This window comes from Prunus dulcis, chromosome 8 (assembly GCF_902201215.1).
Source record: "Prunus dulcis chromosome 8, ALMONDv2, whole genome shotgun sequence".
NCBI classification, from domain to species: Eukaryota; Viridiplantae; Streptophyta; class Magnoliopsida; order Rosales; family Rosaceae; genus Prunus; species Prunus dulcis.
Window position 1 is genome coordinate 2618407 of NC_047657.1, and position 21968 is coordinate 2640374.

At 34.5% G+C, this 21968-nt stretch overlaps 2 protein-coding genes and 1 long non-coding RNA gene across 3 annotated transcripts; 1 reads left to right on the forward strand and 2 right to left on the reverse strand.

Moving 5' to 3' along the window:
- The first annotated feature begins 2469 nt into the window (after positions 1-2469).
- LOC117636969 (protein ACCELERATED CELL DEATH 6-like) lies at positions 2470-6089 on the forward strand. Its single transcript, XM_034371695.1, has 5 exons — positions 2470-3133; positions 3327-3476; positions 3689-3766; positions 4709-5220; positions 5430-6089. The coding sequence occupies exons 1-5, from the start codon at positions 2470-2472 to the stop codon at positions 6087-6089; spliced, it is 2064 nt and encodes a 687-aa protein (XP_034227586.1).
- A 10056-nt stretch (positions 6090-16145) lies between these two features.
- Positions 16146-16502, reverse strand: LOC117638232. Its single transcript, XR_004587282.1, has 2 exons — positions 16360-16502; positions 16146-16260 (listed from the first exon to the last, which is right to left on the reverse strand). It is a non-coding gene; the product is annotated as an uncharacterized LOC117638232 (long non-coding RNA).
- Positions 16503-16836: 334 nt separating this feature from the next.
- LOC117637863 (protein PHLOEM PROTEIN 2-LIKE A1-like) lies at positions 16837-17673 on the reverse strand. Its single transcript, XM_034372903.1, has 2 exons — positions 17552-17673; positions 16837-17410 (listed from the first exon to the last, which is right to left on the reverse strand). Exons 1-2 carry the CDS (start codon positions 17647-17649, stop codon positions 17053-17055), a joined length of 456 nt encoding a protein of 151 aa, XP_034228794.1. The 5' UTR covers positions 17650-17673; the 3' UTR covers positions 16837-17052.
- Between the last annotated feature and the right edge of the window lie 4295 nt (positions 17674-21968).

A 21968-nucleotide genomic window follows, 5' to 3' on the forward strand; every position in this document is an offset into this window, starting at 1 on the left:
ACTCTTTGGGTTTTCTGTATAGTTTTCACCTCTCCTTTTGTGAGAGTTTTTAATCTCTCCTTTGTGAGAGCTTTTCATCTCTCCTTTGTGAGAGTTTTATTTGTATTGTTATGGCTTGGTTTTTTCAAGCTTTATCTCTTTTTTATTATTCTAAGTTTGCAATCTTAGTTGGGATGCCTATGCCAGAGTTTCTTCGATCCTACCTGACCGTTAGTGGATGCACGCCAAATTATCTTAATTTTGATATTAGACAGCTCCGTTATTATTATGGCCCTTTTGTGACTAGTTTATATTGGCCCTTTCTGGCTAGTGATTTTTTTGGCTGAATTATAAATGCAATCATAGAATTTCTCAACCAAAAAAAAAAAGACTCTAGCATAGCTTGGGAATTAGTGTGAGAATATCTTATACTGAAAGTTTTGGCATTCAATTCTGGATTTTCGAAGTATGACTTGATTGATATGAGGAATTTGATTTCAGGTCAATCATGACATAATTGTTGCATCTGCCCAAGTGCAAGTAGTCGCACGTAGTAATAATGTTGGAAGTCCAATATCGTATCCTCAAGGAGCAGGAAGGCAAATGTCTGCACACAAAGAAATAATTAAAAGTACCAAAATAAAAGTGACAAGCAAATTGGAAAAGTAATTTCATTTAAGTGTTGTAGAGATTTAGTTTTAAAATGAAATATCAATAATGGAATTGCTAAGGCATCAAGGTTCAATTCTTTAAGCAAAATATGTTTCATGCTCTTTAATTCAAATTATAACTCGATTAAAATTTTCATTGAGAAACTTTAATCGGAAGATAAAGAAATTAAAATTAATTTAATTTTTTAATGTTATCTTTTATTAATGATTGTTCAAAAAAATGAAATTGCTTACTATCTAATCTTTTAATTTAAAAGCATACTAAGTCAGTTCCTAACAATGAGAAAAATATAATTGAACTCATGAAAAGAAAGTAGCACTTAACATCAATCAAAATAAAAGGATATGAAAATATTGAACAACCAAAAATAAAAGAATTTAGCAATTCGTACTGTATATTGGATTAAAGAACAATTCACTAACTTACTCAAAGGACATTCCCTTTAGCCTTAGCTAGAGTTCTAGCAACTCATTACAAAGGAAAACTTAACTAAATTTTTAATCAAATGGAAAAAGAAATCTTTCGTCGTAGTCTCCTTGCAAAATAAGTTGATGGGTGATTTATAGTAGTCAATGAGGTGAGTGGAAAGTTAATACATTCATGTTGGGTAATGAAGTGAGAGATTAAATATTGGATTAAACATGTGTTGATGGTGGAGAGTTAGTGGAAAAGAAATAACGATGAGATAGTGGGCATTAAATGGCTATGAATGACATGAAATAGGCTCTTTAGCTTCAACGGTTTTGTCTTCTCTTCTCCCTCTTTACTTCTCTTTATAATCACAATAATACCACAATCAATTCTTCAATAAAATTCGCTAGCAATTCTCTTCACACTTGGCTTGAACTTAGACAAGTATATATCTTCATGTTCTGGCTTTCCAACTTCCTACAAAAGATCAATTCACCTAATAAGTTCACCAAATTAATACAGAAAATTCATAAATTCAATTGGTGAGAATGAAATGTAACAGCAAGTTAAATTGTCTTTATTAAGTCAAATTTATATCATAAAGTCTCAAAATTTAAATCATAAATGCATGAAAAGTATTAGATATCGAAAATAATAGACGAAAATTTTGGAAAAAAAAAAAATTCACAGTAAACAAACAGTAAAAGTACAACTATTTTTCTGGCGTGGGTTCAATAATTGGATTTAAACTTGCTGGTGATGTCTTCTACTGTTTTTCTTGGTGATTTTCTTTTCTTTTCCAAACTATATAAGCAATTAAGAAAAAGATGATGTGGGAGATGATATGGTTGCTATGAGAGATGACATAACTTGCGTACAATATACATTGTTCTGGAACAGAGAAGGTCCCTTCTATCTGTATTTATACGTAAGACGTGCCAAAACGTGATTCCTGTGTTATTGGCTGATCCATATAACAAGTTTAATTTATTTGATGCTTTTTTGAACTTGTTATTCCACTTTCGCTTTATTACTTTTGCTTATACTTAAGCCGTACCAAACGATTCATGTGTTGTTGGCTGTCTTATAACAAGTTTAATTTATTTGATGCTTTTTTAATTTGTTATTCTACTTTTGCTTTATTACTTTTTCTTTTTTAAATTTTACAACTATGGGCTGGTATACGTGTTACTTTGTTACTTTTTTTCTTTTTTCTTTTTTTTGTTTTCCAGAACGATGGAAGTTACTTTGTTACTTGATTAAGCAAGGTATGTGATGCTCAAGAAAAGAAAAAAAGCAAGGTGATATTTGGGATATCAAATATTAATCGCCATATATAGAGTAGTGGAGAGCGCGCGGTTATATAAAGAAAGCGACGAATTGAGTCGAAAAATAATATAGCTAGAGATGGAGGATATGGAAGAGATGGAGGAGATGGAGGAGATGGAGGACGAGGTTTTTATAGGAAAGGCGCTGAGTAAGTGCCAAAAGCCATATAAATGGGCCATGTACGGCGAATGGGAACCCCTAACAGAATTCTACAAGAATCAGCCAGATGAAGTAGTTGGCCAACTGACAACGAACAACGACACTGTACTACATGTCGTAGCTGTTGCCGGACTCAACGACTTGCTTCGGTTTTTGATTGATCTAATAAAAGACCCTGCGAAGTTATTGTATGTGTTTATAATCGGGAACAACTATGGCAATACCATTCTGCATGAGGTGGCTGCGTCTGGAAATCTGGAGGCAGCAATGATCTTGATGAGCGAGGAGAACAAAGTCAAGGAGAAGTATAGTAGCTATAAAAGTATGCTAACGATTTCGAACAGCTTAGGAGAGACCCCACTCTACAGGGCTGCTGCTTTCGGTCGCACAAACATGGTCAAATATTTGGATTCCCAAGTGAAGCTGCAGCAGCAGCAGGATATGGAGCAGCAGCAGCAGCAGGATATAGAGCAGCAACAGCAGGATATAAAGAAGCAGCAGGAGGAGGCTATGGAGTACCACTTCAACAGAACCCATGATAACATATCCATTCTTCAGATCGCCGTCATTAGCCAACATTTTGGTCTCTCTCTCTCTCCCCTCTGACAATTGCATTATTAGTTATATATGTTAGTTATCTATGAAATATAGCTGTGAATTAAAATTAAATCTTGTCTGAATGTGTGGTTCGAATATATAATCTTGCCAAATAAATATTAGTCTAATAATTTTTTATTTGACTTTATTATTACTAACACGGTTTTCCTTCAATGCAGAGACTGCTCTTTGGTTACTAAAAGAGTACCCAAATCTGGCGAATAGAAAGGAAAGCAATGGACTCACAAGTCTTCAATTGCTAGCCCAAATGCCATATGCCTTCGAAGCCAAATTTCGCAAAAGCATATGGAAGATGCTCATTTATAAATGTACTATATCTACGCTACTGCTACTACTAGAATTAGATATAAACTCACAAATTCAATTTAAGAACAACCATCTATTACCTAGGGCTACAGCGCATGCATGTTAGCCTTGCCATTGCTATTTGCACTCTCAGAATGAAGTGCAAGCCAAGCTTTATTTATGCAAGGCTTTCTGATGTGATAATGCTGATCTTTGTGCGCTCTTTATTGTTCAGGGATTTACCCTTCTACTGATGACTTGGAGAGCAGGATCAATCAGCCTTCCCAGTCTGGTTGTTCACAGAATATTACAAGTAACTAATCAAACTTTCAAAGTTATATATATATATATATATAGAATGCCATCCTTGCATAAAATCTTTAAAACAACTTATTTTGTTATTTTTCCATAATATGAAATGTTGGTAAGCCATTATTAGTTAAGAAACATTTTCCTTAAACCTGGTGTGAGGTTAGATTTTAATTTTGCTCCTTTTGACTATAGCTGCCATTATTTTTTTGTATTAGAGCTAGTTCTAGTTATGGTTCATTTTGACTTTTGGTGAAGCCTGTCACACCATAGGATACGGCCTGGCTTTATAATAGTTATATATATAGAGAGTTTTTATTGAGGGACACTTTTGTAGGGCTCACTCCGCATTGTTTTTCGGTAATCCAAACTATGTATTTTTTAGATAATCATTCAAAGATCATCTCTACAAAAAATCACTTGAATCTGATATCATTTGATTACTCAATTGAGTTATTGAAATTTTAGTACTTTATTGAAGTACTGTATTCTTTGATTTTGTAGAACACAATTGGATGTCGAAATAATTTCCGATTTGTCTAATTTTTTGCAAGGATGATCTATGAATGTAGACTTAAAAAATAGATGATTTGGATTGTTGAAAAAAAAATTCATAGAGTACCCTAAAGGGTGTCCCTCAAATAAATTTTATTTGAGGAATCCCTCAATAGAAGGGGTTATCTATATAATTATGATCATACATACTCTAACATACCTCCAAAGATGTTCATAACTTAGTATCGATATACCTACCAAACGTATATGTTTAGAATGTAATAAAAACTAATTTTGTACAATTGAAGGTTCATTTTCATGCATGTGGATGCATGCTCTTATTACATCTTTATTACTTTTCTCCTTCTCTTCATAATATCACTCATGAATATTAATATGGATGCATATATATATATATATATATATATATATAATGATCATAACTTACTAGGATGGCGACCAATCCGTGATATGTTCGATGAAATCAAAAATCAAAAATGTCTATCGACACTCACTCGTTTGCTGGTGGAGAAGGACTATTCATGGGCGGTAAATATAACAACCGATATCAACACATTTACTCTGGTATGTCCAAACAAATCAGATGATCCTCCACCAAAAACCTCTGAATCTACCCTTAAGCATAACCCATTGCTTATAGCAACATGCAAGGGAATATCAAAAATTGTGAAAAAAATGTTGGATTCTCACCCTCAAGCGGTGGAAATGTTGGATCCTATAACTCGACAAAACATTTTGCACATGGCCATAAAGTATCGCCGGCTGGCCATCTTTAACATACTAAAAAAGAGCAAATCGATAACGTCAAGGTTGGCTTACAGGATTGATATTGACGGGAACACCATATTGCACCACGCTGCACATGTGAGTTCTCACCCTGTAGACGCTCAACGCTCAAGTGGTCCTGCATTTCAATTGCAAGAAGAATTACGTTGGATGGCGGTGAGTGGCTTTATATATACACCCTAATTCCCTAATTTTTTATTAATATTTAATAAGGTTATCTTCAAACATTGCAAACAGAAGTATATCACTGGACTGAGAGCTAATTATAGTTATATATTAAATGTGAAATGAAACTAGTTATAAATCTATTGTTTACTTCATCAAAATGGTTCATCATCCTCATTAATTTTTCCATTTGTGGCCAGCGTGTGGAAAGGATAATGCCACGTCATTACGCCATGCACCAGAACAATCAGGGCCTGACAGCGCAGAAGCTCTTCGAGAAAGGGCATGCAGATCTTCTTAATTCGGCAAAAACATGGATAAAAGAGACAGCTCAGTCGTGCTCGACCGTGGCAGCTTTGGTGGCTACCGTGGCCTATGCAGCTGCCTTTACGGCTCCCGGGGGTACTGATAACAACGGGGTTCCTGTTCTCAAGCATTCTCCTTTCTTTGTCACATTCGCCGTTTCGGACATTATCTCGCTCATCTTCTCATTGACTTCTTTGTGCACGTTTCTTTCTATCCTGACGTCCCCGTTTGAGTACGAAAACTTTTACTGGTCTCTTCCCTTCAGGCTGCATTTAGGATTCGCCCTTCTCTTCTTCTCATTGGCAGCCACCATGGTCACCTTCACTGCAGCTGTTGTGCTCTTGATTCATCATCAAAAGATGTGGACAACGTCCCTCATTTATGTGGTTGCCCTTCTTCCTGTCTCTATGTTCGGGCTCTCGCAGTTTCCTTTGTATGACGGATTTCGCCAATGTGTGAAATGCATTTCAAAGAAAATTGGGGAGACTATAATACAACTTCAACTTTCCTTTAAAAAGAAAAAGGAAGCTGATAGAGAGATACGGATCTGGTAATGAGTGATGATTTGTGAGCTCTATGTTGTAGCTCAAAATGTCAGAATAAGGGTGTTGCTATAGCTCTCAGTTAAGGTTCCCTCTTCTTCCCTTGTGTGTTTGTGTGTTTTTTCGCCACTCCTTTTATGTGTGTTCCAGAAGAAGTTACATCTTGGAAATAAAGCGTATGCTAAACCGTATGTATCATGCTTTTTTATGTGATTTTACCTTTATTTATATCATGCTTAAAGATATTCTTTTTTTTTTTTTTTTATTTAAAATTTATGGTTCGTCACTCTCCCAGCTTCGAATTAAAGTTTAGAACTGATTTCCATTAATTTCATTCTTCCAAAAAATATTTATTAAACCCTTAATAACTTACATAATGCATGGGCCCTACCTTTTTTTTTTTTTTCCCTTTTTTTCCATCACCAATAATAACCTTCATTGTAATAAGACCCGCGCGCTATGTGCATATAGCATAGGAAAAAAGAGGTTTATCTCTTCTCAGAAAATCAACGCCCATATCATTTCCACAACAAAATTATATATGTTGGAAAATAAGTTTTAATTGCTATATTTCAATCGCATAAAAATACACAAATAATCATGTAATTAAATACAAAATTTTAATTTATATCCGCAAGCACAAACAATGCTAAGGAAAATTTCGAACTCTATATCTCGGAAAGAAGGAAAAAAAACACTACAAATAACTCAATGGACTGCAATATATATAGGATTAACTATAGTTAATCTCCAAAACTACGAGGGTCATTATAAATTCATACTTAATTTTTAAAGACCCGTTTGACCGGTATCTCAACTTAACGAAACCTTTCAAAAGATACTTTCCGTTAATAAGACTATTAAAAATTCTATTAATTGTTGATGTGCAAAAGTGAATCCCACTTTTTGCGCTAACATAGCATCCAATTATACTAAAAATTAATTTAAAAATACTCATATATGTTGTTGTTCTTGCGACGATGGAGAAACGACTTAATCTACCCTTAAGCATACCCCATTACTTAGACGAACATGGAAGGGAATATCAAAAATTGTGAAAAAAATGTTGAAGTCTCACCCTCAAGCAAAGGAGCCGCACGATACTGTAACTCACCAAAACATTTTGCACATGGCCATTAAGCATCGTCGTCGGTTGGCCATCTTTAATTAACATTATCGAAAAGAGTACATCGATAGCGCCAAAGTTGGCTTATTATCGATTGCATCACGCTGAACATATGAGTTCTACTCTGTGGGCGCTCAATGCGTAAGTGGTCCTGCATTTCAATTGCAAGAAGAATTGCGTTGGATGGCGGTGAGAGACTTTTATATATAAGCCTAATTTCCTAATTGTTTTAAATAATTATCTTCCAACATTATAAATAGAAGTATCACTGGACTTAGACCTAGTTATCATTATATATTAAGTATAAAATGAAACTAGTTATAAATATAAAAACTAGTTATAAATATATTGTTTGTGGTTCATTCAAGTCTATTAGGATTTAAATTGCTAACAGTGGCACGCTCACATAAAAGAAAGTTGATTTTAAGACCAGTAATTAGTGATTAAAAGGTTAATGGGGAATTTTACTTAGCTTTCAACAAGCTCCGAAATAAAAAGGGTAAACAAAGGGTTTTTGTATATCATGTCATGCTAAAATGGGTTTATTGGTAAAAACCTATAATAAGTTGGTGTCCATATAGCATTATGTTCCCTCCCATCTTTTAAGGTTTGCTCCCTCTCTGTTTAAGAGTGTCCTCACCCTCTGTTGGTGATTTTTCTTGGGCTTTATTCTTATTTGTGGAGGTTCTTATTCTCCTTTGTACCTACCCACTGTTGTTTTCCTCTTTTTACCCCATCTCCTCTTCCTTTCCATGTTACACAATTATGTTTTTTGGATCGCTCCATGCTCAGCTCAACTTTCTGCAACCTCCTCCTCCTTACTGTGTCATCCTCTTCAGATCCATGGCTCCATGTTGGCTATGGATGCAGCAGCTTGACTTTGGGATCTCCTTAAAGTGCAGTTGGTGCTCATTAGTCATTGGAGGATGTCATCTTCTTCCTCCGCAGACCTCTATTTGAGTTTGGAGAGTTCGGATGAATTTGGTTATGATAAACTAGGGATTCAAATTTGGTTGACGTTGCGTCTAGTGGGATGCTAGACTGTGTACGTAGTACCGTACCCTTGATGGGATCAAACCGACGTAGTTCCAAAATTTGAAAATTAATGGGTAATTATGGCCCACTAATTCAGAAATTGTGTTCGAGAGATTTGAGAGAAATTTGATCTCATTGAAATTTGCATGGGTAGATGACCCATGAAAAAATTTGGAATGGTTTGATACCTTTTTTTTTATTGTTAATGTCAGAGAAAACTAATAGGCAATTTTGATGAACCCACTAATTTAATTAACACATGCATTTGTGTCCATGCATGATTTGAAGGATTCGCGATTAAGGGGTTCTTGTGATCAACAAAACCCGTTAATCCATATTGATGACCAATTATTTATTTGGACTGGAGTCACTGTCACAGTATGGTTGAGTCTCTTACCACTCTGTCTGAATAGCTTCCTTCCCATAGTGATTGATTCCCATATTTCTTGTTGGATTTTTGTGGGTGTGTTTGGTAGCCATCTTGCATTTGAAAATTGAGGCAGATAGACTCGAATTTCATAGGCATTTTATTAAGCCTCCTTGATTGTCAATTGATTTAACTCTCGTGACCCTTCACTGACACTCTTGTGCACTTGATTAGCTTGGTGCTGTAAGTAGTGAATGCACATCTTCGTCCCTTGGAATACAAGGGGGGCACAAGAGCCAAGACACTTCGCTTTCATTTGTTGCTAGAACCAGGGACGGACCCAGAAATATGAACTCGTAGGGTCATAGTGTAAAAGTCCAAAAATTTTTTTAAAGATTAAAGCTTGGTGGGGAGAGGGTTAAAGGTTTGTGGGTGGGTGGAGATTGGGGATTTAGGTTTAGGAAATGGGGGTTTTGGAGTTTTGAGAAGGGTCTGTTCTGTTTGGTCGAAGAGAAGGGTCTGTTTCAACTACAATCTGTTCTAATTTTTTTTTTTCGAAAACCTGGACCAAAACGACATCGTTTCGGCCAGGTCTTTTTAAAAAAAAATCGTTGCTGCTGGTCCAAAACGACCCCGTTTTGGTGCCAGCGCATTTAAAAAAAAATTTCGCTGGGTTCAAAACGACGCCGTTTTGGATCCAGCGAGTGTTTAAAAAAATTCGTTAGTCTGGTCCAAAACGACGCCGTTTTGGCCAGCCGTGTTTTAAAAAAAAATTAGAAGCTGACCCAAAACGACGCCGTTTTGGTCAACTTCTTTTATAAATAAAAAAACTGAACCCCTGTTCAGCTTCTTCTTCCTCATATTTGCAGCTCCTCCTTCAGCCATTCATGCGGTCACACACAGGTTCAAAGGGACCTTCTACCTTACGTTCATGGAGTCCATAGAGTCGTTTGACCCCATTGACCCCACTGTGGGTCCGTCTCTGGCTAGGACCAAAAGTGACGTGCGGGACTTGAAAAATCCTTGGTTTCAAACCTTCGCTTTGTCTTCTGTCTGTGTGAAGCCTAATGCTTGTTTTATATTGTAGAGCATATTCTTGAGCTTACTGGACATTTACAAAGAATGGGCCTCTCAAACAATCACGCCTCTGACTATTTTTCATCCTCTTTGACGTCTTGGCATCAGTACAAGCTAGCTACTGTAAGTTTGTTGCTAAAGCTTTATTCGGGCCTTTTGGTTTGTGGACTCTTGAATGCCATATCAGATGAAGTGGTGTTTAAGCTATTTAATAAATACTTGTTCACCAATCATATTACTTGCCTTTTGTCATTTCAGTTGGCTTTCATAGCTGAGAAATCTCATCTTCTTGCTGGCACTTTGTAGACATAAAAGACGTGGAGGTGTGCTAGCATTCTCTCACAATGGATGCATCTGCTTCTCTCCTTTTTTTTGTTATCTATTTTGTTTTTCTTTTTGTTGTTGATGAAGCTTCATCATTGTCACTAAGTTTGCTGACTTCTTTGTTGGTGAAAACCAATTTGATGACTTCTTTATCATCAACGAGTCGGCGTGTCTCATGTCTCAGAGCGTTTGACATCCGTGAGCTGCTTTCCATTTTTTGGCTGATACTTTCCCGTTCAAGAAAAGAAAGAGTGATCTCTTCTTGTTTGCTGGAAGTGAGCTCCAAGACCAAAGCATATGATGCTCACAATCATCTCTCATGTTGGGTTATGATATAGATCATCCGTTGGCTGTTTTTGACGGTGGGGTAAACACCCCAGCCCTTGATTTATTCTTTTCACTCTGCCAGCAAATAGTTATTTTCTGTGTAACTAGAGAATATTGCCAAAATGGTACTTCGGTCTTGCGGCACTTTTTTCCATTATTGCACAGCATATCATGGCTCCACAATTTAAACAGAAGCCTTTTTTTTTTTGGGCTTGGGTAATTGCATGCCCTCGTCTTTCACTGCCTTGAAACATGGAACACCATCTTTTCTGCTGCTTGGGCATATAATATTTTTCTAAGGGTATTTCACCCATATATGCTTCATCCCAATATTTGATTTATGGTTTTTTTTTTCACCCAAAATGGATTTTAATGGGAATTTATGGGTTTTCCCCCCAATATTTAGTTTGTGGGTTTTGTATCCGAAATGAATTCATCATCCAAGTTCGCTCAGCAGAGCATGGAGGTTCGCTAGGCAAAGCATGGAGATTTGTGGTTGCCATCCAACATCGATTACCATCTATTTGTTTGATTTGTGAGTTTTATACCCAAACACGTGGGTTTGCTCGGCAAAGCATTATTGATTTGCAGGTTGCCACTCAACATGAATTGCTATCCATTTGTTTGATTTGTAGGTTTTATACTCAAGCATGAAGGACTTCAAGAGATGAGCTTTGTTGCAGATACAAAATGCATCTTTGATTGCTTCTATCTTTTTTTGCTTCAACATGGTTGCTCCACTCTTTCCCAAGCCTTGCCGCTTCTTCTTTTTTTTTTTTTTTCCCCCACTCTTTGCAGCCTGCATGCTCAACCTCCGCCCTTTTTCTTTTCCCATAGCTGTGCTTTTTGTAGGCTAGCCGTGAGAGATCACTTTTGCAAAGGACTTTTTATTCAATAATCAGCTCCATCAAAACAGGAACCGCCAACCTCTCTTGAGACTTTTCTCTTTTGGGTGGAGAAACAGTGCCAACGCCCAACAAAAAAATTAAACAATGGATCGATGCCTACAGACTCTAAGTAAATTTTCACTAAGAAATGACCTAATATTTTCAGGAGGATCATGGAAGGTTGACAGACCCAACTCAAGCCATGAACCAAATTTAGCTAGTTTATCCGCTACCATGTTGCACTCACGATATACATGATGAATAGAACAAACCCAGTTTTTATTTATATAGTCTTTGCATCCCCACAACATATTAGCAAGAGGATGAAGGTCTTCCAAAATTTTATTAAGCATGTGTACCACGGTCTCTGAGTCAGACTCAAGCACAACTGCACTGCAACCTATAACCAATACCTTTGAATACTTGAAAAGCTTATGGGATAATTGGCTTTACTTTTTTATTTATTATTTATAAAACTTATCATTTATATTAGATAAGGCTTGCTGGATGTGGGCTTAGAAAAACACAACCCAAATTATTTTTTTTTTCCATTAATTTTTTTGGTTCAACAATGATATTATTAAAAGGACATAACACTACTACAAAAAAAACACTTTGCGCGACAAAATAAGTTTGTTGCTCAAAGTACAATTTCGTCGCACATAATCCATTACGCAAAACTCGTGAAGAAAGGTTTTGTGCAACGGAAAATATTTTTCATCACGCAAATCTACCTTGAGCGACAAAAAATATTGGTCGCAAAGTTTTGAGCGACGAAACAATATTTGTCGCGAAAAGGCAAAAAAAAATCCCGCGTCCCATTTTTGGTACCCGCTCAAAATTTTAAAGTTTTGCGCGACGAAATATTTTTTGTGTTAAAATTTTTTTAATTAAAATAAACTAATTTAATAGTTTGCTCGACGAAATATTTTGTCGTGCAAGGTTTTTGACTTTTTGTTTTAATATTAATTTAATTATATTAATTTATTCAAATTTTGACTTTTAAAATTTAATTTAATTGTATGATTTTTTTTAATTACTTTAATTTAAATTGACTTATTCAAAATAAAATTACATATGAAAAATAATGATCAAATTATCCAATAAATAAATAAATATATAACATTCAAAATGTACACATAAATTAACAAAGTACAATAACAAAATTCTAATACAAGCCTATTGTGGTGCTAGTGGCGGATGATATGTTTCGATAGCGTCCTAATCGTCAATTTTAGCCGTCAAAGTCTTGACGGTTCCCTACAAAAAAATAAATATGGTCAAATAACCAATATATATATATATATATATGGCATAATCTCCAAAAAAAATTGTTATACCACAAATGCAACCCAAACTCCAATCCTCATCCTATACTCAACCCCAAACCCCACACAAACTCAAAACTAACTCCAAAAACACATTAATGAAAAAAATTTAAAATTTGGAGAGAATATACCTTTTGGCAAGATTGAGAGTGAGTGAGAATGAGAGGGAGAGAAGTGAGTGTGAGAGAATTAGAGAAGATAGTGAGAGAGAGAGAGAGAGAGAGAGAGAGAGATGAGAGAGTGAGTGAGAGTGAGAGATAGTGAAAAGAGATATGAGAGAGTGAGTGAGAGTGGGAGATAGTGAAGAGAGAGATGAGAGATTAAGTGAGAGGAGTAAGTGTGAGAGAAAGGGTGGGATTTGGGGAGAGGGAAAGAGAAAGGAGAGGTAAGAGTAGAGAAAGACATTGAGAAAATGGTGGAGGAGTTATTTTGGTTTTAAAAATCGTATCACTTTGCGCGACGAAAAATATATATTGGTCGTGCAAAGTTCTGCGCGACAAAAAATATTGGATTATTGGTCGCGCAAAGTTTTGCACAACGAAAAATATTAGTCGCGCAAAGTCCCAAAAAAATTAAAAAAAAATTTTCCCACATCTCATTTTTGGTACACGCCCAAATTTTTATACTTTTGAGCGAAAAAAAATATTGGTCGCGCAAAGTCTAAAAAAACATTTCCCACGTCTCATTTTTGGTAACTACCCAAATTTTTAAAGTTTTACGCGACGAAAAGTATTGGTCACGCAAAGTCTTAAAAAAAATAAAAAAAATCTCACGTCCCATTTTTGGTACTAGCCCAAATTTTTAGAGTTTTGCGAGACGAACTATTGTCGCGCAAACTTTTGAGAGACAAGAAATTGATTCGTAGCGCAATATTATATAAATAGTTGTTGTGAATAATAAAAAATAAAAAAATATTTTATTTTATGATTTAAAATATAAATAAGGTTTAAGCTACTTAGTAAATATGTATACTATTCAATTGCTTAAGTGTTATATGTACAAAATAAATAAATTTAAAGCTACTTAATAAATAAATAAATATATATATATATATTATACACACACATACACCATTCAACGATCCAACCGTCAAACTTGTTTGTATATACTTCAAGACCGTATACCCCAAAAAATCGCAAACAACAAACATTCAGATATCTAGTAACGGGACAAAACTTTTTGATGGTTATAAATGAAAAATCAGGATTAACAGGTTATTTTAACTCCAATTTTGATAATTTTTTTACAGCTACACTCCTTGACCCTATATGAATACAATGACTAAATTTGATCTTTAATTTAAAATATTTACACTAGTAGATACCACAGAATCTTATGTTATATTTAACAAAAGTATAAATAAACTCTTAATTGTTAGTGAATATATTGTTTTAATGGCATACGCATTTTACGAAACTATTTTCAACGATCCAACCTACAAACTTGTTTGTTTATACTTCAAGATCGTATACCCCAAAAATCGCAAAAAACAAACATTCAGAGATCTAGTAACAGGGCAAAACTTTTCGATTGTTATAAATGAAAAATCACGATTTAATGGTTATTTTAACTCCGATTTTGATAATGTTTTACAGCTACACTTCTTGACCCTATATGAATACAATGACTGAATTTGATCTTCAATTTCAAATATTTACACTAGTGGATACCGCAAAATCTTATGTTATATTTAACAAAAGTATAAATAAACTTTTAATTGTTAGTGAATATATTTTTTGATGGCGTACGCATTCTACGAAACTAGTTTCAACGATCCAACCATCAAACTTGTTTGTTTATACTTCGAGATCATATACGCCAAAAATCGAAAAATCGGAGATCAAGTAATGTGACATAACTTTTCGACGGTTATACAAGAAAAATCACGATTTAACGGTTACTTTAACTCCGATTTTGATGATTTTTTACAGCTACACTCCTTGACCCTATATGAATACAATGACTGAATTTGATCTTCAATTTAAAATATTTACACTAGTGGATACCACAAAATCTTATGTTATATTTAATGAAAGTATAAATAAACTCTTAATTGTTAGTGAATATATTGTTTTGATGGTATGCGCATTCTACAAAACTAGTTTCAATGATCCTACCGTCAAACTTGTTTGTTTATACTTCGAGATCATATATGCCAAAAATTGGAAAAAATAAATATTCAGAGATCAAGTAATGGGAAAAAAACTTTTCGACGGTTATAAATGAAAAATCACGATTTAATGGTTATTTTAACTCCAATTTTGATGATTTTTTATAGCTACACTCCTTGACCCTATATGAATACAATGAACTAATTCGATCATCAATTTAAAATATATATTTTCTAACAAAAACCCAATCTGAACTACAATAATATATTTTTCTAACAAAAATACGATCCGAACTAAAATAATAAATTTAAAGCTACTTATTAAATATATATACCGTTTAATTTCTTAAGTTTTATGCATACAAAATAAAAAACAAAAATAAATCGGTTCGGGCGACGAAATGTTTGGATTACGTCATGCAAAGATTTAAAAAAATAATTTATTTTATTTTATTTATTTTTGTAAAGACTTTGCGTGACGAAACACACTTCGTCGCTAAAGACTTTGTGCAACGAAGTTTATTGTTTTGTCACCCAAAGTCACTTTGTGCGGCGATGTATTGTCGTCGCACAAACGTTCGTCACACAAAGTTTGGTCGTGCAAGACTTTGAGCGACGAAGTATTGTCATCGCGCAAAAGTTTGTCGTACAAAGTCACTTTGCGAGACGAATTGTTTTTCCTCGCACAAGACTTTAAGCGACGAAGTTTTTAGTTTCGTCGCGTAAAGTGACATTGAGCGACGAATAGTTTTTCGTCGCGCAAAGTTTGGTCGTGCAAGTTTGTTTGTTTGTTTGTTTGTTTTTTTTTTTCTAGTGTACATGGGTTGGTTTTAGGTATAATTTTGATGGTTCCATTGAGAGGTATAAAGCTCGATTAGTTGTGAAGGGATACAATCAGACTTATGAAATTGACTATGAGGAAACCTTTACGTATTTTTCCAGATTAATAGAATTTGAGTCCTCTTGTCAAAGGCTGCTAATAGAACAAGTGTTTAAATTAATTTTTATGGGAAGGATCTCGTATTTTCTTAAATCTTCATCTAATTTAACTAAGTTAACTAATAAAATTAAAGTGTTTAAATTAATTTCTATGGAAAGGATCTTGTATTTGCTTGTTGTACTATTACATGTTTCGTGCACTTGCAATTAAAATTTTGATTAAGTTGGCCTAGAAATTAGGTTCGTAACTTTCACAACAATTTTTTATAGGAGAGGCTCAGAAACTTCCGTTTATGCTCAAAATTCTTCTCTTTGACCTAATTATTCTACAAAACACAATTGAAACCAAACTAATTGGCTCATGTTAAAGAGGAACAAATACAGAAACCAATTGAAAGTGTGTTAAAGACGTGTGAGTTTATGCACTTATTAATTGTCACGTACGGGTGAGCTTGATGCGTAAAAGAGACGAGATATGCTTGGTTGTTGTGGCAGGTGGAGTGTAGGCATAAAGAATTGGTGAAAGTAATAGATGCCATATAGACCAGTGCACAAGAGGGGGAATCACCGATGGGTGGAGAGAAGCTCTGATACCATGGAAAACTTATACAAAAGAATATATATGCAGCTATCACCTTTCGTATGAATCAGCGGCTCAGCTTTCTGATCAATAAAAAGATAGGTAAAGTGTATATACATACAAAACCCTAGCACACTAGGTTTGGATCCATTGAGGAGGATAAAGACAACACTAGTCCTTACCCTATGCCAGCTACGCTTGAGGTACGGCTGGAGAGCTGATGCTGCATGTGTATGCCTTAGAAGGTGTCAATTATCTGTTATTTGACAAAAAAGAATTGAAGTAAACGTATTGCATAATTTGTTCGAGTGCTTTAAGTTGAGTATATTGTCCTAGAATACGTGCAGTAATTAATTAAACAAGATTAAATACATCCTAATCTTTTATCTATAATGATTTACTAAATATTTTGTATTTTATAATTTATAATTACATAATAAGACACATAAGTAACTTAGTCTCACATAAAATTTATAGTTCACACTTTTTGTTGTCTTCATCAGGTGTATGTGTATAGTACATGTATTATAAAGAGTAGGTCATGAAACGATAAATCTCCAAAATAATTTTGCATGTAGTTATTATGCCTATCATATCAATATAAAATTAGTTGGTACTGGTAGTTATAATACGGGTTTGGCACTGCTCAACATTGTTCATAAACAAAATCATTTGGACATTGGGATTGAGTGATTTAATCAAACTATATAGTACATAATAATAATACAATTAAATTATCATTCAAAATCTCCTTGATAACAACTAGATTGGGAGATTGGGATTAAGCGCTTCATTATTCTGTTCTTAATTATCATTTATTAGATATGCATATCATCATCTGTCGGCTCATATGCCAATTAATAATATTCTGCAACTTAGCTCTTTGGTCGAACGGCAACACTCTTGATAACGAGTCCGCTCTTCCATTTCCCACCGTATTTATATAGCAAAAACTCGATGGCTCCTGGATTTTCAGATGCAGTAAACTCACCCAACTTAATATCTTTCCATTCATCTTTGCTATCCTTAAACTTATCCTCCAAATTAATGGTCCAGTCCTCTGTACGACCTGGGTGAGTGAATTTGAAATTCACTGGATCATCAAATCCATAAGCTCTAGTTTTCATCTTGGCCTCAAGTACAACTTCATACTGAGTTCCTGGTGACAGGTTTGGGTTCTCAAGTTTTCCACTCACTTTTAGCCAACATACATTTAACAGTTCAGCAACGTAACTGCAATGAAATCGAAGTTAGGACTGAGATTACTGATAGCATATATGTATATTTTGTATATGTTATTCCTATCTGTTTCAAATGTTCAATAGGACTGGAGAAACCGAAAAACCATAAGTTATGTAGTGAAGTTTTTGTTACCTGTTTTCAGTCTCTTTGACCCATCGCCAGTAACGACGGTCTCTTGACCAAGTGATCTTGAGATCCTTTGCATACACCACATTTTTGGACTCCGCCATCTCTTCAATTTACGTCTTCCATCCAACGCTTCTTGTTGCTTATATAGGTAAAAACAGGGCTAAGTTGGTAATTTCAATGCATATGATTTTGGTATATACGTGTACGATGAGGATGAGGATGAGGGCTTTAGCTTATGACCATCCAGTTAACTTTTTTGTTCTTTGATTTTCAGTTTCTCAAGCATGCTGATAACCGATGGGTTGGAAAACCCTTCGGAATATCAGGAAAACGCCTTTATTCCATATGCTAAACTTTGGTTTGCCTAACATATAATATTCCATTCTTCACAAAAAAGAAGCTTTCATTCTAAGAAGGGAATCACATCCGATATATATGTATTCCCTTTTTATAAAGTAATATTTGCAAGTGGGCCTTACTGTTTTGAACCTTTACATTTTTTTATTTTTCTTTTGTTATGCATAATTACATAATTCCTAGCAAAGCCGGGTCTGATATTTTGAGGGTTCTCAGGTATCGAAGGAGACATTGATGGAAATTATCGGATGGCGTAAATAATTTATCAAAAACTCAAAGAAAATAAATCATGATAAACAAATAGTAAATCACCAAAAATCACGATAAACAAATAGTAAATCACAACTATTTTTTTGGCATGTGTCTTTCTGGGTGATCTCTTAACATTTAAAAGGCTAAAAGTATGTGAGGGAAACCCAAATACAAGGAGTCCATGAACCCATCTATATTAGTCGACAGGGAAAAGAGAAACTTTAAATAAATAAACGTGAAATCTGCATTAAAAAAATTATATTATAAGTTGAGAAACTAAAAAATGATAGATACCAAATATGGGGAATTAAAGCTCATGGATATTTATTAAATAGAGATACACTATTGAAAATGGTACTTAGGTGAATGGGGTAAATTAAACCACAATGGACAGATCTAAGGCAACAATGATTAATTGTTCCTAGTGACAATATGACTAGTCAATTACTAGTCATTGACCTATGAACAAATAAGCCAAGCACAGATTCATCACAAATCAAATATAAGAACATGCAAGCCTAAAACACAAGTTAATCCATTTTGCACAACCCAATAGATCTTTGAAGGAAATGAATAGCGGTTGAGAGCTACAAGATCTCATACATCATGAAGTTTGAATGAACATGAGATCCAAAGTACTTTGAGAGATGAATGATGTGCACAAAGTGAAACTATGAGACCAAATTAATAAAGAAAATAACAAGTAAAATGTACATACATGACAATATATCTAGACTCCATGAAGCAAATATAAACAAGAGAATGGTTTTGCTCAAAATTCCTAAGCTCAAAATATGTTGGTCTAATGTGTCCTAATGTGCCATAATGATGGCATGTAGGAATGAACCTTTTTGGTTTTGGGAAACCAAATTTTGCAAATGAAAGATTGTTTACCTCTTGTACAAACTCTTGACTTTATAGCCACATACCCCTTACAATTGTTGGAAGTTTGAATGAAATTCAAAACCTTTTGTCCCACATTGGTAGAAAGTAGAAATAATGAGATCTTTATAAGTGTGGAAGTTCCACGCTTAGTAAATGGAAGTGAGCCAAGTGGAAGCAAATTGGGCTTCAAAAACAATTTGGCTTTTAATATTATATAAAATTATATAAAATTTAATATCATCTTGGGCCTTGGGGCACTTGGGTACTTTCATATTTAAATTAATTTTTTGGTTTCGAATTAATAATTTTTTATTAATTTGGATTAGTTTAATTAACTGTTTTCTAACAGTTGTGACTCTTCTAATAAGGTTTCAGAGTTTTATTTAAATCGAACAAGGCCTCATTCGTTGGATACAGAAAAAGCATTCTACAAGCATTTTCATCTTGTCTGAGAGGAAAAAAAACAACGTTCGCCAGATTCTAAGTCCGAGTGCTAGGGCCTAGAATACAGGTAGTTGAATCATAGAAGGCAGTCACCTGTAGAACTTCAAGCACTGAGAAGCGGTGAAATTACTGTCTTTAGGACATTGCATCAAATCTGCAAGCCTCTATCTCGAATCCAAGTCAATTTCATTTATTGTTTATATACTGCATTCTGTATTACAGTTTATTATAAATACTATTTATATAATTGTTTTAATTAGTCATTGATTATTGTTTTTCCAGCAACAATATGACACATGACTCCTAAACTCATTTTCTTTGGTAGCTCGAGACTCAATCCTAAGAATATCACACCTAGGTCGGATGTGTCCTTTGAGATCACAATGGTGACAAGTAGACACAAATTTGGATTGTGGAGGAGATAACTTTCCCTTTGAAACAATATTTATAGAATTGAAACCCAAGTTGAGATCATGAACCAATTTTGGAGCTTCTTGAGTTGACACATCTTTGACAAAGATTGTCGCAAATGATGACGGTGTAGAAGACTCATCTATCTATCATAAACCTCTTTTATCACCAAACAATTTTTCCAAACTGAGCATTTTATCAATCTTTCCAGCACCAATGGTTAAACGTCGAATTTTTCTTTTTCCAAATCAAGTTCATGTTCCAATCTTATATTTTCAAATTATAAAGCATCAAAATATTCAGACTGTTTAACCTTGTTGTTTTCAAGTGTTTTAACATCCCAAACAAGTTTTGCAACTCAATATCTTTCTCAAATACCATGCGTTGCAAAATAGAATTTTCGGCCACAAAATTATCATGCACGACTACCTTTTCATGCTCAACTAATGACTTGTCAAACTCAAATAAAGTTAGTCTATGAAAAAACAAGGATTTGTCATTTTCAAGCATATTCAGCTTCTCAATCAAATTAGAATTTTCTTTTTCAAGAGTGCTAACTTTATGATACAATTCATAATGTTAACTTTGTTCTCATACAAGATATCACTCAGCTTCTTTTTGGTCATTTTGAGAGTTTCATTCATTTCATCAAGTTCTTTGACCTTTTGTTCTAGCATGTGATTTTGTTCGTTGAAATTACAGGTTTCATTGAAATTTTCACATAGTTCCTTGTATGACTAGTCATCCTGCCTATCATCTCCAAACTTAGATTCATTTCATGAATCAGATTCTCCCTCATTAACTACAGAACTCTAGCAAAGCTAGAGTTATGAACAGAAACAGCAAGGGCAAAATGATTTGCCTTTTCATTAGATGAAGTGATATACTTGTTGGAATCATCACTATTACTATCACTCCATTGTGCACTAATTGATCTCTTCTCTCTCTTTAGACTCTGTCATGTGATTATTTGCACATTCCACATCAATGTGACCAGCACCACCACATGCGTAGCATTTTAGAAGACCCTTCAAACTTTTCTCCTTCATAAAGCCATAAGAATCCAAAAAATTCCTCTCCTCAAGAACATTTTTTTGAGACACACATGCAGACGAACTAGGGGGATTTTGACAATGACTTCGGTTTTATCTTTGACAACCCTTCTATATTTCTTAACAAACAAAGCAAGCAGTTTGTGAATGCAAGGAGGAATTTGATCCATTTTTATGTTTACACACCTAATATCAATAGGAACCCAAGGGATCTCTCTATTTCTGTAAAGAGCTGGTGCTCTGATACCAATTGAAATTGTTACTTATGAGGTAAATTAAAATCCCAATTGACAAATCTAAGACAATAATGATTAACTGTTCCTAGTAACAATATGACTAGTCAATTACTTCATAGACCTATGAACAAACAAGCCCAACACAGGTTCATCACAAATCAATATAAGAATCTGCAAGCCTAAAAGATAACTACGTGACAACCTAGGCACTCAGAATGATCCATCAATCTAGTCATCCCTTGTGCTAGCAACAACTAGAGTGAAAGGTGTGTGAACATTCATTAACATTTTGGAGATAATATATACAGTATGGCTAGTCATAAAATCAAGAATAGGACACCGGAAATGTTCACCCAGAAACCCACCATTGGGAAAAACTAAGGATCATCACTTAGACCAAGCAATCCACTAAGTCAAAAAGATTCTTACATAAAAAATAATCATAAGTTCAAACAATCCTAGGTCTATTTAGGAAATGAGCACTAACTCCCTATGCAACCTTCTTCTCTAAACTTAGTTGAGCTAGTAGCTTGTCCTTCATGGAAATGGTAGCTAGTCCATAAGCTTTTCACCCCATGGCACCGTAACTTGTTTCCGGATCGAACAGAACAAATGAAATTTAGATTCTGAGATGAAAATGGGTCAAATCCTTCAAGAAACCATCCTTTTGAAGAAATCAACCAAGCATTTGATCTTGACTAAAGAAGATGATCTAGTCATAATGAACCTAGATGTAGACTGAACAAGACAACTAGCCATGATTGAACCCTGCTGCAGATTTTA